This window comes from Haliotis rufescens, unplaced genomic scaffold (assembly GCF_023055435.1).
Source record: "Haliotis rufescens isolate VD_foot unplaced genomic scaffold, xgHalRufe1.0.p SCAF_18, whole genome shotgun sequence".
NCBI lineage: Eukaryota > Metazoa > Mollusca > Gastropoda > Lepetellida > Haliotidae > Haliotis > Haliotis rufescens.
Window position 1 is genome coordinate 6,146,775 of NW_025963868.1, and position 17,047 is coordinate 6,163,821.

Genomic DNA, 17,047 nt, shown 5'->3' on the forward strand with positions numbered 1-17,047 from the left:
TCTGTCGCCTGAAGAGATATTAGGAAGGACAGTATTTGAGGTCATCAAAAATGATGACAAACGTGGATTATCTGTCGAACATCACACATTTCTTCAAATCAGGGACCAGGAAATGTATAGAGGCACAAGTGGAAACTGGGTCGCACCACTTCCATTCAAGTCCCCAAGACCACTCCTTCCTAACAACGAACCCCAGGCTATCAAACAAGCCAACACGTTGGACTGTAGTATCACAAGGGATGCAATGAAAAAGAAGCATGTGCTGGATTTCATGGAAAGGATATTTGAAAACAAGCATGCAGAAATAGCCCCTCCTCTAAAAGCCAGAGAAGAATGTTGGTATCTACCATTATTTGGCGTATATCACCCCCAAAAAATGAATCAAGTGCGAGTCGAATTTGATTTTTTCGGCTCAGTACAACAGAAGTTCATTAAACAAAGTTCTATTGCAAGGACCAGATATGACAAATAGTTTGCAGGACATTCTTATCCGCTTCAGAAAACATGTTGTGGCAGTAATGGGATACATCCAACAGATGTTGTACTGCTTTTAAGTCCGAGAGGAACATCGAAATAACCTCAGATTTTTGTGGTACAAAGTCAATGACCCCGACAGAGAGCTGATCGAATACCGATACTGGTGCATGTGTTTGGAAACAGCCCATCTCCAGTTATAGCCACTTATGGGCTTCGAAAAACAGTGGAAACTGGAAATAATACTTTAGGAGAAGAAGTTGAACAGTTTGTCAAGAAAGATTTCTATGTTGATAACGTACTCAGGTCTACTACAACTGCGGACCAGGCTGTAGATCGTGTGAAGAGAACACAGCAAACCTTGCAAGAGTTTGGAAACCTAAGACTTCACAAAATTACATCCAACAACTCACAATTTGTGGATGCATTTTAATCCGAGGATGTTGCTAAAGACTTCAAAGACTTGAACTTTGAGGAAAACACAGCGTAGCCTTGGGATGTCCTCGGATGTGAAATCTGACACATTTACATTTAGAGTGTCAGATGAGCAAAACCTTACACTAAACGTGGAGTGCTCTCAACCATCAATAGTCTGACCCAATGGATTTCGTTGCCCCTGTCATTATCAAAGGAAAAACTTTCCTCAGGGAGTTCATATCACAGAAATTGGAATGGGATGACATATTGCCCGAGGAACTTTGACAAGAATGGGAGAACTGGAGAGATTCTTTGAAGTAACTCAAGCAGTTACAGATAACTCAGAAATGTTGGCCGATGTCTCTTCAAAAATATGAGAAGAAAGAAATATGTGTATACTGTGATGCATCCGAAGAGGCTGTTGCGGCTGTAGCTTATCTGTTATCTGCGAGTGAGTAGACTGGAAAAAGACAGATGGGATTTTTGTTAAGCAAGTTGAAGGTCGCTCGGACAGACAGACACACAATACTCGTTTGGAACTGAACACAGCCGTGCTAGCCGTAGAAATTAGGAATTTGGTGTGTGAGTGCTTAAACATTCCATTGACATCTGTCAGTTATTTCACAGACAGTAGAATTGCACTTGGTTATATTTCTAACAAGACCAGGAGATTTTCTGTTTATGTATCCAATAGTGTAGCCAAAATCAGAAAATTATCATCTTCACAACAGTGGAATTATGTTGCAACAGATTAAAATCCCTCAGATAGTGCAACAAGATTAATTCAAGCCAACTTAGTTGGAAACAGTTCATGGCTTCAAGGTCCATCTCAACTCCCTCAGAAAGATCAACACACTGAGTTTAGCAAAGATGAGGAAAATAGCACAGAACTGTTGACAGAAGTGACCTCATGTGTTACCAGTGTTGTACACAAACATGAAAAGCTAGATTCTCACAGATATGAGAAATTCTCAAAATGGAAGAAACTTGTTGAAGCCATAGAACGTCTTCGTCAATTGGTGAGGAATCATAACTTGAAATTGAAACGTGAATAAACACATGTGTACAGGTATTATTGGCAGCCAAGCTTACATGGCATCTGAACGTTTTATCATTCAACAAGTTCAGCATGAAGTCTATGCAACAGAGATAGACTGCATCCGATCCAAATCTCCTTTGCCAAAGGATAGTTCAATAAGGACATTGAATCCAGTGGTTGATGAGGAAGATATGCTGAGAGTAGGTGGATGTCTCGGTCAAGCAGATTTGAGTACTGGTCACAAACATCCTCTTAATTATTATCCCTGGTCATCATCACATTGCAACTCTCCTCATTCGCCATTATCATGAACAAGTAAAACATCAGGGCCGACACTTTTCGGAAGGAGCTGTAAGAGCTGCAGGTCTATGGGTTACAAGTGGACACGTTTGATCATTTCTTTGATCTACAAATGGGTGAAATGTCTGAAACTACATGGTCGGGAAGCCCAGCAGAAGATGGCCAATCTGCCAGTTGTCCGCCTGACACAGAGTCATGTCGGAGTTGAAACCCTCGGCCCCTTGAATGTTGTCCCACGGCGCACAAGAGGAGGTCAAGCAAACAGTAATGGACATTACTGTTTACATGCCTTGTTGTGAGAGCAATTCACTCATTCACAAACTTTACACATGAAGTGTTGACAACATAAATAGCTGAGGTTTGTGCAATTGTGAATGCACGACCAATCGTACCTATCTCATCGCCAGGCATACTGACACCCTCTACTCTGTTGACTCTGGAAACTGAACATGTAGAGTGTAGAGGAAATGGTGTCAGACTTTGAGATAAAAGACTTATATAAGTCACAATGGCAGCAAGTACAGTCCCTTGCTGATCTGTTCTTGGGAAAGTGGAAGAATTAATATCTTCATACCTTGCAACGTAGACACAAATGGTTTTCGGATGAACCTAATGTCTCACAAGACGATGTTCTTCTTCAAAATTAAAGGAAAAGAATACTGCAAGAAATGAATGGCCTATTGGTGTGATAGAGAAGGCTGTTCTTAGCACAGATGGCAAAGTGCGAAAGGCTGTTGTCCGTGTTATCCGAGAGAAATCAGCAACAACATATACATGTCCCATCTCAGAGATGGTGGTGCTGCTATCTGCAGAGAAGACAAACAAATGACTTTATGAACATTATATTGTGTTGCTTGACATACTCAAGTGTGTCTATTATGTTATGCATGCATGGTTGTATGTGTGATAATTTTGTAATATATCAAGCGGGGAGTGTACCGCAACAAGTAACAGTGATTTTTTATTTAGTGGTTCTCAATCACCTTTTGGTGTTTATGGCAACGTAGGCAACAGACGAATGCAGTCAGAGACCATCCTCGGAGTAGCAGGCCACGCGTAACCAATAATCGACAAGACAACTGGATTCGAACAACACACATACGAAATCGATTCCAGCCAGCAACAGTGACTGCATGAAGCATCCCTGGCCTTCGACGAATATCTTCACAAACCGTACGTCGTCGCCTCAGATGTGCAGGGATTGTCGCCAGAAGACCCGCCAGACCTCCCATTTTGACAGGAAACCACCGTCGAGCACGCCTACAGTGGTGCAGACAGCGTCTACGCTGGACGGCCATGCAGTGGGGGCAAGTTGTATTCACTGACGAGTCTCGTTTTCGGCTCAGCCACAGCGATGGACGGATTCGATAGACCGACGTCAATCATTGTGTCATGGAAGAAGATCGATTCGGGGACGGCAGTGTTATGGTATGGGGTGGGATTACCACAAGACAGTGGACCCGTTTGATAGTGGTAGAGGGAAATATCAATGGACAGTGCTACCGCGAGGAGATCATCGGCCCTGTTGTTTACCGTTTTTGCGTCGTCATGGTCCCGGCATTACCTTTCAACATGACAACGCCCGGTCTCATATTGCTCGACTTGTTCAGGATTCTTTTCAACAAAACAACGTGAATGTCATCCCCTGACTGGCTCGCTCCCCTGATCTCTCACCAATCGAGCACATGTGGGATGAGATGGAACGGCGCCTTCGATGTCAACCGCGTGTTCCACAGATATTCGAATCATGCTCCAGCAGATATGGACAGATATCCCACAGGACTTTGTGCGACGCCTGGTCCATTCCATGAGACGAAGTAGTGTTGCTTGCATCGCAACCAGAGGTGGACACACACGCTATTGATTTGTAAATTGACATTTTGGCATGTTTCATGTTTTTTTATGAAATCATGCATTTTCTGAAGTCAGTATGGCAACTTAAACCATTTGAACACTTACAGGAGTCTTTCATCTGTTGCAAACCGAAATTGTTTCGGATTTGGTAAAAAACTTAACTTTGCATTAAATCTTATTCAATGTCACAGGAACTTTTGTTGTTTAGTATAGTTGCAACTGTTACTGTTCATAAGTTACATCTCCTAATAGTTTGGATCGCAGGTGACTGTCACACCTTGAAAGCCCATGAGGCAGAGATAGGGGTAAAATTAACCGAAGTTTTGTGTTTTTTATACACCTGGTACTTTAAACATATAAAAGATATGTGTGTTGTTTATCTTAATAACGTCAAGGTTACAAATGGTCTGCGATAGCATTTCGTAATCTCGCATGGTAATATGTCAGCAAGCAGGAATATATCTACCATTAGTCCTTGAATAAGCACTAGATGCTTAATAAATTTTGAAAGTCTTAAGACGCAGTGTTTGATTAGTGTTTATTTTGTCAGAGCAATAAACGAAACTAATCAACTACGTTTCTGTAAACGTATTATGCAGCTTGTATTAGGACTGATGTACAATGTACATGTTGCAGCCTGGTCAAAGACTTACACCGACAACACCACGGCGCGGGAAGGAAACAACGCCATTGTCACCTGGCAAATGCCTCTGTGTAAAGATTGGTTCTCTGTCAAAACCCCTGCTGGTGAAGAACTTCTGCTTGTCAAGTCTACTGACGTCTACAACTCGGGTAGCAACTGGTCGAGAGTGAAGATCCCAGGCGTTACCAGATCGTCTGCTAGCGTGGTGGTGAGGTTTACACTAAACAATGTTACAACTGCTGATGCTGGCAAGTTCTACTGTACGAGGGTCAGTGACGGGAGTACAATCTCTGACTGCAAACACGTCCTGGTTGTCTTATGTAAGTACGCTACATTTCATGCTATCTATCATCTGACCCAGTCTGCAGAAAAATATGATGTCTGTATCCGTTCACCCCAATCCCCAGCTAATGAAGTAAATATGGTTTAGTCAGTCCATAATAGCATCACTAATTATGTGATGCATATCTGAAAGTGTTGATAATAGATGGTCATTGTATTCCATACTCTCGAAAGAGAGCATTGATGAGAAATGTACATTACCTTCTGAAATGGATTCTGAAAGCATCATCATCTTTATGTTCATTATTGATGAATTGTTTTATTTAGTACCTTTTGTTCCAGATAGATTGACACTTTTTTTCTTTCTTAGTTTATGGATTTCAAACTCATTTCAAAAGTGAGGTTGGCCAATTAAAAACAAAAAAATCCTCTTAGATTTTTTTTACTTGAGTTTTGTCCTAAAAAGTTAGGTAGGTATGAAAAAATTTATTCTGAAGTAACAAAAATAAAATAACTAAATTTTTCAAGAACATTTTATTATATCCCTGGCACCCAGCTTGTGCACAAATTGCAATATAACAATACGGGCGACGACTAACTCTTTTAATACCGGCCAACCAGAAGATTACTGCTGAGACACCGAGTTCCCAGAGACTCTTGAGTGATAGATAAGACGAACATTTATCAAGCAAATTATCTGGTTGTAAAACATCTTTGCTTCTACATGTTTGGCCACACAACATTTAATAGATCTAATTAATCATATTGTTTATAGATATGAATGTTATGTGTATCACATTATTTAAAAATAATTTATTTACAACTTAAGTTCGTTGTAATATAAAGAATTGGTAAGCTAACACATTCATAACGTCCATTTTATGGACCAAGGAAGCGAAAAGTAAACGATTTTCGGCAAATATAAGATTTTATAAAATCCACTTGACTATTTCTCTTTAAGTTTCATTGTTTACGTAATCGGAATTTTTTAAAAAGAAATACAAATAATATCTGTCATCACCCATTTCCCTATAATAGTTGCTTTCCGCTCATTAGCATGAGGAAGTACCTCCGTTTTCGAAGCTTCGTATGAATGATATGTACGTCGAAGGCTGCCATGTCAGTATACATTAAACAACTTTATTGTTTCCCCGACATAATGATAATACAGAAGTTACATCAACTGGAGTCTTTTCGTAGCTGTGACATGTAAAACTTGGTTTCTCGTGACGCTTTCTTGCCGAAATCTGCCACAAGGTTCGTGATTTGTCAAATTTAAGCATGTGACCTAAGGCAGCCAAACAAATTAAAGCAAGGGCAATGTTAGAAATATGGAACTACATGGATGTTTAGTGCTAGGTTACGAATTGGAATAAAGACTTCTTCTGCATATATTTTGGCATAAACATCGTGAACGAGCCGAGAAATAAAGGCGACGAGAGCCGAGATGTCATAAGACTTACATTACACACATTTGCGCGAAAAGATGGAAATAATAACTTAGATGTCAGTTTGGCAATTTTTAGATATATTTTTTGTTGTTTCTATTTATTACTTTGTATAATAGGTTTAAAGATTTGCTTGAGACGTCTTTATTTTGCTGTTTGACATGTTCGATGAGGACCCGTTGTCAAAGTGTGTCCGATAATTTTATTTTCATTAACATACTTGAATCATCTTTTAATCTACCGGTGTTGATAAAAAATGATAAATTGAAATGGAATACGTATTTCAGACATTGCGAAATGTGATAGATTTCATAAATGAATGATACGACTTGGCCGGTCTACCTGCCCGTGGTGTCTGCTTAGTCGTGGCTTTTTGGCCGGTATACCGGCCAACAGTGTTGAAAGAGTCAAACTGGTCACCACTGCGCTTTGTGTTGACAAGCTTTGATGCATCCAAGCGAGAAATATCAGAGTGACCTCCCTTTGGTTTACACTCGCGCAGCAAATGAAATCTTTTTCTCTTTTTTTTCAAACTTTTTATGTATTTTTTAAAGTAAAGATTGGCGGCAGCAAAAAAAAAGGAGTGATTTGTTGATTTGTTTATAAACATTTGGACTTTGAAAGAGCGGTGCATCCGTAAACCAAGTGGTAAAAAATGTCGCCAAGTCAAAGGTCAAGCCTTTTTAAGTACCATCAGACAACTCACTTAATATTGAAGTTTTTCGAACTTACACTAAAACCGCTAAATAAATAGCTTGGCTGAGTGATAGCGATACGGTGATTTATCCATCCCTCACTGTCAGGACTCAATGTTCGGCTACTTCTGCACTGTACGTTATCACCATGAGGTGGCCTTGGACATTTGAAATTGATATCATGACAATGCCATGGCCAGAGTCACTAGCCAATGTATTTCAATAAGGCGATATGATCACAGCAGAATATTGTAGGAGAGTATAATAATGACGTCCTGATGTTTTTAATCTCATAAAAAACCGACGGAAGTGTTTATCTAATTTACAAACCTAATAACATATCTAAAACAACATTCATCATATATAAACATACATTAAATATCTTATACAGGCGTACATGCACTTGCAATTGAAAGAAGGTTCCATTTATGGGTTCATGGAGTTTACATGTTCTTAATTAGACGTTATCATATCCATCCTAGTCTACTCATAATATGGCCTCGACAAGAAAAAAAACATCAATACCAATGATTATAGTGACACTTCAAGCCTACAAATATGGTGGCAATTTCTACGGAAAACTTTGCCACCCTCTAGCGATTCTTTACAGATGCAATCCAGAAGCAAAATAGCACTATCAAGCAGGACCTTTCTTATCTTGAGTCGTCACGATATGGCTGAAATATTGCCGATGTGACGTAAAACTTTAACTCACTCACTCACTCTAATCTTGAGAGTAAGGTTGGTGACATTAGCCAAAGTGTTGAACACAACGCATTGGACATTGACACCAACAGCAAAGTAGTTCGTGAAACAGGTACAGTTGTGTAAGACCACAGATTGAACTTCAACGGAAATGTCGAAACAGAAAACTATATTTTTATTATCAGTACCTATATTATTGGGAATGTGTAATTTACTTCACTTACATCAAGTCTTCAGTGTCGGTTCTGTTATCAATAAGTCATTGTAATGTTGTATTCAGCCTTTCTAGATGGATACAGATACCAGATGTAAGTGGTAGACGTTTAATTATTCTAGTGTTTGGACTTCCAAAAGGACCCATCACACGTCCTAGATATAATTGCATTTAGTTATGAAATAGTCAGAATCCAAGTGCAGTAGTTGCCTTCATTTGGCTTGCTTGACACAACTGTTAAGTAAACAGCTCTTAACTACATTTGGTCTCCTAAGTCAGAGTCTGTATCATCTGAATTGTAATTGATTTAGTTGATTTTTGGGGCATCGATTCAGCTTAAGAATATTTTAGCATGTTATCTTTATAAGCTATCAGATTTAAATTCAGCTTTGTTGTTTTCAAGGATGCATGGCCTCGAGCCTGATGACTGAAGTCATCTATGTTTTGTTTTTCGAGCTTCTGTGTCAGTTAACATGTCAGTTTGCTTGCTTGTTTGAGGGTTTGTGTGAGAGTTCTTTTGAAAGTTATCCTCTATGTTTGTGTATGAACATGTGTTGAATGCTTGCCAGCTTGTATGCTTTAATATCATAAGTCTTGAATCTACTAATCATGATTCTGTTTCCAAGCCACCCCTGTCCAAATGGATAATGTGTTCTCAAATATATTATGTCAACTGAGGCCTAAACGATAAAATGGAAGAAGTGTTTTTGCACTATATGATGCCAGTTATCCATCCTAAGATGGTACCTCAGATGCCTTAGTATGCGGGTTGTCACACCATACCAGCATGTTCACTATCCTTTTTCGTGGCTGAGTTACGCATGCCAGGTTATTTATCACACATCCCATGATCTTCAGAAGTTGAGGCACGATGATCGGCTTCTCTTACCTATCTTAAAGAGGAATATATGCCAAATGTTTGCCTGTACCATCCGTGAGTTTCGTGTCTTGGGCGACACTCTCAACGACCATCGGAGACTTCACAACAGCCAGATTTTAAACGACGAGAAACTACACACCTCTCTGATTGTTTCCGATCGTATGGACCTGGCTTTTTCTAAGAGGTGAGATGAAATGGGGTTTAACGTCGCGTCCAAAATTATTGCACTTATATAGCGACGTGCATGCACGTGTATGTGTGTGTGTGTGTGTGTGTGTGTGGCTGCTTGTACTAGTCCGGACTGGTGCCGATTTATATTGCTAGCACACTGAGATACCATGCCGCAGTTTAACATGAATACCCCACTCAGACACAGTATACTGACTCCGAGCCGACCAGTCCTTGTTTTAGCCCCTTTATGCCGAGCGCCAGACGTGGTAACAACAAGTACCATCTTTTAACGTCTTTTGGTAGGACGCGGCTGGGGATCGAACCCCGGACCTTCCGCTCTCCAGGCGGACGCTCTACCATTAGACCACTGAGGCGGTTCCTTATCTAAGAACTCTACAATCTACGTCTATCATCTTTCAACGTTACACTGACCCTGGGTCCAGTAGGAGGGCGTCTTTTGTCATGCATCGAAAATTGGAAGCAAAAAACGTCCGATCACTGGATTATCGACGTCGTTACTCACGGATAGAAGTTACTCTTCCAGAATAATCCTCTCCTTGTGTCCCGGCCTGCAGACCAAGACTCCATCTGGAAGGACCTACATTGGAGGCAGCCAATCTAGCCATGAGAACACTACTAGAAAATTACGCCATTTGGAGACAGCAATAGTGTTTACTCTCCAGTTTTTTTTAGCACCGAAGAACTAAATTTGAGCATGTTCTAACATGGACACCCAGTGTTAGAAATTTGGTTAATTCTTGTCAAGAGGATGTTTATCTCTTGAGAGTCATCAGCGGTACTGACTGGGGTGCCAAGACACAAACACCTTTACATACAAAACATTTATCCAATCTAAACTGGATTATGCCGCCCTGGTACTAAATTTCATATCTAATGATAACAATATAAAGCCTCAACAATGGTTGGACTGGGGCACAACATAACCCTGTATATCAAACTATCACAACATAATGCCACAAGACTGAGAATCAACACTCAAAAATCTAAACAGCAACACCACACACCTGCTAATCCATAGACATAAACTAGAAAAATGTACCACATGCACCATTACCACACAAATAAATACAAGTCAAACCTCCACCTGATCCAGACACATCCTTAAACTAGGCTAGGTATCCATGTTACTGAACCAAATTAACAATACAACGTCCAACGTCTTTTTTAAGCAATTTCTTAGGTATACCTTTCAGTTTCAGTTTTTAAGGTCAGGAATTTTATGATTTAATTTAATCATTCATTATAATCTGACCTGCCCCGTCCCCGAAATTGGATCAGAAGAAGTGGACGACAAGCTTACGAATGACAGACTATGTCTTTTCTAGGATGGTGTCTTTGTTCTTAAAAGGTTTCGGTTAAGATAAACCAAAGGTCAATGTCAAGGTCAGTATTCAGTTTTTTTTGTAAAACATGGTTATATCCTTGTCAGTTTTGCGTAGTATCTTAACATATCATACCGCATCACCTGACAATTACGTTGATGTTTGAGGTAATTGTGAAATGCAGTTGTATAATATTTTGTTTGTTGTTTAACGACGCACTCAACAATATTCCTACTGTATGGCAGCAGTCTGTAAACAATTGAGTCCGTACCATAGAATCCAAAGACTGACAATATGGACATCGTTCTTCGCAATTGGAATATGATGGCATTCATCAACTAAGTCAGCGAGCCTGACCACACAATCCCGTTGGTCGCCACTTTCGACAAGCATTGTCATTTTTTCTCTTGACTATTATCGGTGTTAGAGGATATCCTATTTTGGACATATTTCAGGCAAATTTACCTCTGCAGACATGGACATCCTATCAATGTAAAGGTCTTCTTTGGGGTTATTGTCAAACATGGTTGCATTATTTATTGCCGCTTACAATTGTACCTTTACTTGTAGGATCTTGAGACTTGGAAATAGTTTGGATGTTAAGATACCTTATTTACGCTGCCATGTTTGTTTGCTAAGGCATATATATGTACCAAGAAAATTAACGGTACTTACCTATATACCAATAGTAATGTAAACTCATCCAAACTGTTATTTTCTGTCATTTGAAATAAATTCAGCAACACAAGTTCTTGTGACAAGATTTAAAACAAGAACCTGATCAAAGTAGATACACACAGCTGAAGGAATTCATGGAATGGCCCAGTAAAACAAGTTTACACATTTAATGACACATGATGCAAGAAAGAAAGAAAGATGCAAGAACACAATTGTCCCTTCACACGTCAGTAGTGTCGGTGTCCACCTCTCGCTTGGATGCATGCAATGCTTCTCCTTTGCATTGAACGGATCAAACGTCTAACAGTAGTGTGGCCTGTCTCTCAGTTCCTGTATTGCAGTCGGAGTACGTGGTAAACATAGGAGAGGGCAGTCCATCTCATCCCACATGGAGAACGATCTGGCAGCAACGAGGTCATCGGATCACATTCACGTTTTTCTGCCCAAGTGCTTGATGAACTATCCAGGCTACAAGGGGGTCGGGCGCTCTCATGCTGAAAAATCATGCCAAGTCAATGTTGATTCCAAAACGGCACAACTATAGGTTGGATGACCTCGTCACTGTAATACTGCCCGTTCAAATTGCCATCGATCACTTGCAAACGAGTTATCTGTCTCTCGGTGATTCCTCCCCACACCATAACACTGCTTCCTCCACAACACATTTCTTAGTGTAACGTTCACCATGACGTCAGTATACTCGTATTCGGCCATCGTCGTGTCTCCACTGAATTGCCGTCCAATGCACTTAATGTCTACACAACTGCAGACGCAATCGGCTGTGATTGGTGGTCAGAATTGGGGGTCAGGCTTGTCTCTTCGCAACAATCCTACGTTAGCCTGTGCCGATATTCGTCAAAGGCCAGGGATGGTTCTCTTGGTGAATGTTGCAGGCTGGAACCGATTTCGAAGGTGGGTGGTGGGATTCCAAGACATCATAAAGACAGCTTTTACTTACCAGTCACACATATAAGATCAGGACACATTCATATCATAACATTATAATGTAAATGATATAACAACTTCTCTAATAGAATGTTCATTAGTATGTGGTTCTGAGAAAAAAACGGTAGTTTTCTGTGATGAAATCACCTCAGTTCTGTTTCTTGAGTTGATTTTAAGGTTTTGAGAAAATATAATGCCAATCAAGATCAGATATGTACTCAGCTTGTCACTTAGACTTAGTTATACAATTACCTTAAGATGAGCAAAGAGTATAATAATATGCGTTTGAACCTTTCTATACAGAACAAAGCAATTGGTTCACTGGAGAGTTATCTGGATATTGCCCAGTTGTTTTGTTTTTTGAATTGCGACTTTTTTTCAAAATATTGATCTAATAGAATTTATTTCACCATAATACTGTAAGAACGATGTTTTCAGGTGGTAAACACTGTTTAAATCATCTGGAGATAAGTAATCTCAATTATCATTGCCAACATCACATATCTGGAACCATGATTTATACTGTTTTTTTGTTTTTTATATAATAAAAACAATATTCGCATACAGGAAATCTTGGACATTTTCTGTTTTCATTTTTATTGAAAAGGCATAGAAGGCATTGAAGCAATCCCTCCAGATACAGGTCCTTATACAGGTCCTTAAGTATTCTCTTGAGAAACGCACATCAATGTTGATTGAATCCCTTACATTTAGTGCAACTGGCAGTTAGAATACTTTTCTACTTAGGATCATAACGAGCAAGTGTTCTCATCCATGTTACCTTCAAAGCTTTCACAAATTCAAATATACCGAACCGCCAAAGAAACTTTACCATGTATTGATATATGAGAAACCTTATGTGTCGACACATTGTAGACATACTTTGAGACATATTAAAAAGATGAAACTCGGCAAATCTGATCATCACAGTTCAAAGTGAAACATAACATCTCAGAAAATTGCATCACAAGTCAGTATCCCGTGTGTCCGCCATGTGCATTGATGACTGCGATGCAACGTCGATACATGGAATGGATGAGGTAGCTGATGAAGGCCATGGGCACTTGAGCCCACATTCCGAGGAATGCCTGACGCAGTTCAGCTGCAGTTGTCGGCCTTGGTCGTACGTCATTCAGCCGTCTTTGAATCTCGTCCCACAGGTGCTCAATGGGATTTAAATCGAAGAGGCCACTGCATGGTTCTGATGCCATTCTGATGGAGTAAGCCTCTTGTTGCTATCGCGGTGTGGGCACGGGCGTTATCATGCTGAAATTCGTGGTAGCGGCGACGTGCCAAATGAGGTATGGCGTGTGGTCTGAAGACTTGATCAATGTACCGAGCTGCTGTGACACCATTGCCTCTCCCTCGACAGATGTTCTGAAAGACCACAGGGCCGACCCTCTGTGTAAGACCAATTCCACCCTACACCATGATGTTCGGACCACCCCTCTCTCTCAAGAACACAAGCATCCGAATAACGTCCCACACGGCGTCGCAAGACTCTCTCTCTGCCATCTGCTGTTGAGATGTAGTAACGGCTCTCGTCTGATCAAGAGGACTCTTTTCCACTGCTGGTGGCGCCAATGCTGGTGCTGTGTTGCCCACTGAAGACGGTCCCGGCGATGACATGGTGTCAGAATGGGTCCTCGGTGTGGCCTGTGACAGTTGAGGTGTATGCTCGTCAATCGTCGACGCACGGTGTCCGTACTAATGTGTCCCTGGTGTGTCCCCATGGTATGTCGATCAGTTTCCGCAGCAGTTACATAGCCATCTTGAAGATGCTGTCGCACAAACTGACGATCCTGACATCGGATGGTGACTCTGGTCTTCCATTACGTGGTCGGTCATCTGTAGTGGTGGTGGTCTGGTACCGTTGCTGGAGCCTGTATATGGTCCTTACGTGGACTTGAAATGCATTGGCTACTTGCCGGGCGATTTGTCCAGCTTGCAATCGTTCAAAGGCTTGGTGTCGCTGATTTCTTGTCAATCTTGACATTTGGTAGCAATTCAATAACGAATGAATGTTATCCGATCTGGCTGGACTTTTATTGGGCAAGAAATGGGGGAACGTATGTGCATTTCAATTTGCACGGAACTCACGTGCATCGGTTGCCGTAATGCGTTTGGGCGATCAGTTTTATTGTCATTTGCTTTGGGTTGTTTTATCATCAAATTTTATCATGTGCTAAAATAAATACCAAGAACTTTAAAAGTTGAGCGGTTCCACATAAGATCAATATGTGGTAAATATCTAACCCGTAGAAATTGCATTGGACCCAGACATTTCTGATAACAGGGACCGCCTCTGTGGTCTAGTGGTAGAGCGTCCGCCCGGAGAGCAGAAGGTCATGGGTTGATCCCCAGCCCTGTCATACCTAAAGACGTTAAAAGATGGTACTTGTTGTTACCCTGTCTGGCGCTCGGCATTAAGGGACTTAAAAAAGGACTGGTCGGCTCGGAGTCAGTATACTGTGTCTGAGTGGGGTATTTATGTTAACCTGTGGCATGGTATCTCAGTGTGCTAGCACTATATATCGGCATCAGTCCTGACTATTACAAGCACAACACACACACGTGCATGCACGTCGCTATATAAGTGCAATAATCTTGGACGCAACGCTGAAACCAATTTCACCTCACCTCACCTCAGATAACAGGCCAAATTTGTGTTCAAACTCACCAGAAGGGTGTTATTGGTCACCATAAAAAAAAAATTAAAAAAATCAAGGTTTGGGAAATATGTTTTATTTGCATGGTTCTCGGCATGGGGTCTGTTGTTTTTTCACACAAATTACAGGAGGAATGCAGTTGTCATGGCTACATATATCATGTTAAAAAAATGTTTTCGGTCTTCATTCTAGTCTGTATTGTCATTTCTTAGAAATCCTTCCTAGATTAGATACAATATATATATATATATATATATATTTTTATCGTATAGTCAATGTCGGCCATCTTGAATTCAAGATGGCCGATATCTTGAATTCAAGATGGTTGCCTTCAATTGACTCTACTATATATAATGATGTTACAAAACTCAAAGTTTATGATTTCAGTTATTATCTTATACGTTTCATTAACTTAACTTAAAATTGCTTAAGTTAAATAAATAATAGTTTTAAATACATAATCATCAGTTTCTTGTTTTATACTTTATTTCGAGGACATAGTGGGAGAGACAAAAGCTGTTTAACTTTTTTGACATCTGTTTGACTTCAGCATGACATTCTGTCTGAATAACAGATTAAGTTAAATGTTATCATCCCTGAACTATGCTACTGGCAGTCTCATGTAACTCAACGAATGATGTTTTGGAGTTGCAAACCGCAAAAGTTATTACTCATTCAACACCAAATAGATTGTTATTACATATTACTCTGAAGATATTCAGAGACGAAGAAAGAGATTGAAACAAGGAGTAAAGCGTTCCTTAGTCAACATTAATCTTCATCAACAACCTCTTCACAAAACACAGTGGTTGGGTTGCAATGAATGCCACATAGGATTCCCGTCTTAGAGCAACTGCGTATGGAACATACAATGTAGTCTTGAAATTGTTGAGCAAGTACAATTAATTTCGTTGATAAGATTATCAGACTTTTGTCTGTGATTGTTGCAATGATGGTCCCATTCACAGTTTGGAATCCATATTCGTGAATGTCCAACACAGTTTTGAGGTGAATCCATGTGAACACCTGGTGATGAACACGAGGAAATGGAAGTAACTCGCTCTGCTTGTCGGTGGCATTATCTCTACAGCGACACAGCAAACAAATACACCAGTTCATCAAGGCAACGTCTTTCATCAAAAGTGTTGTACAGAGCACTCACGAATCTTTCACCTGCTGAGGTGATCATGAACCGATGCTGAATCATGAAGTGTGTCTGTTGACTGCAGCAGCTGGAAGTGTGAAAAAGGCGGAAATTCACACATATCTACCCCAAGACCTTGTTTACACTGATTGATAGAAATGAGTTCATCTGTGCTCTCTTCCATCGTGATAGCTTGACTTACAATAACATCAGCATCGCCCTATTCGGCTGCATGTACAAAATGGATTCCTTCTGCTGTCACATGTTTTGCAAGCAGGTAGATTAAAGCCCTTTCTTCTGCTTGTTTGACATAAAGCTCGCTTTATCATGAGGGACTGGCGTTGAGTTCTTCACAATTAAGAAGATACAGATACCTTTTCTGTTCAAGCTCCTTGGTTGTCGTGGCTTCATATGTGTCAAACGCTACACAAGATGGCCGATGTTGTGTTGTCTGATGGATTACACTGGCCACATAGCTCTTGTAGACGTCTTCAATCATACCGCAACAACTTTACTGGCAATATTTCTTAGTTGATGGTCTGGAGCTGCCATGAAAGGGTAATGACTTCTAAGAAATGAAAGTCACGTCTTACAATCAGCATAATCTCGTTTTTTTCCGGCCTGGATTCCTATCTCTGTGGTGATCAACAATCTCTGAGGAAGTGTTGGTCATCATTCGTAGATTATCTGTGTACTGAGCCACAATATGGGCAGAGAGCAGCCATTTTGTTCTTGCTGAATCCTTTTGAGTGATGTTGATCAAACCTCCTAGTGTTTGTCCTGCTCTCATTAGACATTGCTCGATGATCATGTCACTCCAAGTGCCACTCCAAAATTGTTTGGAGTTTCTTCGGACTGTAAACAGATCAGCTTACATTGGTACTTTCAGACAAGAGCATAGACAAAAACAATCCTGAAGATAAAATCAGAAAAAAATTTGGCATAGTTGTAGTGACCAGATGCTGAAAGCAGGAGTAACATGCCTTCAGTTACCTTCAGATATACCTGTGCTCTCTGCCCTAACGAACATCCTTACAATGAAAACAGAGTCCATGAACATCAGCCACAGCTAACTTGTCCTTGATAGTGATCATTTCTGTTCTATCAGTTCAACCAGTTGTACATGAAGCTTATTCGGTGTTTCAT

At 40.4% G+C, this 17,047-nt stretch overlaps 1 protein-coding gene across 1 annotated transcript in view; it reads left to right on the plus strand.

The window, feature by feature from the left end:
• The first annotated feature begins 2,388 nt into the window (after positions 1-2,388).
• The window catches only part of LOC124120413 (mucin-21-like), a 34,141-nt gene continuing 19,482 nt past the window's right edge, over positions 2,389-17,047 (plus strand). Inside the window, exons 1-2 of the mRNA XM_048398649.1 lie at positions 2,389-2,494; positions 4,721-5,047. Coding sequence (XP_048254606.1) covers positions 2,389-2,494; positions 4,721-5,047 — 433 coding nt within the window. The remainder of the gene's footprint in view (positions 2,495-4,720; positions 5,048-17,047) is intronic.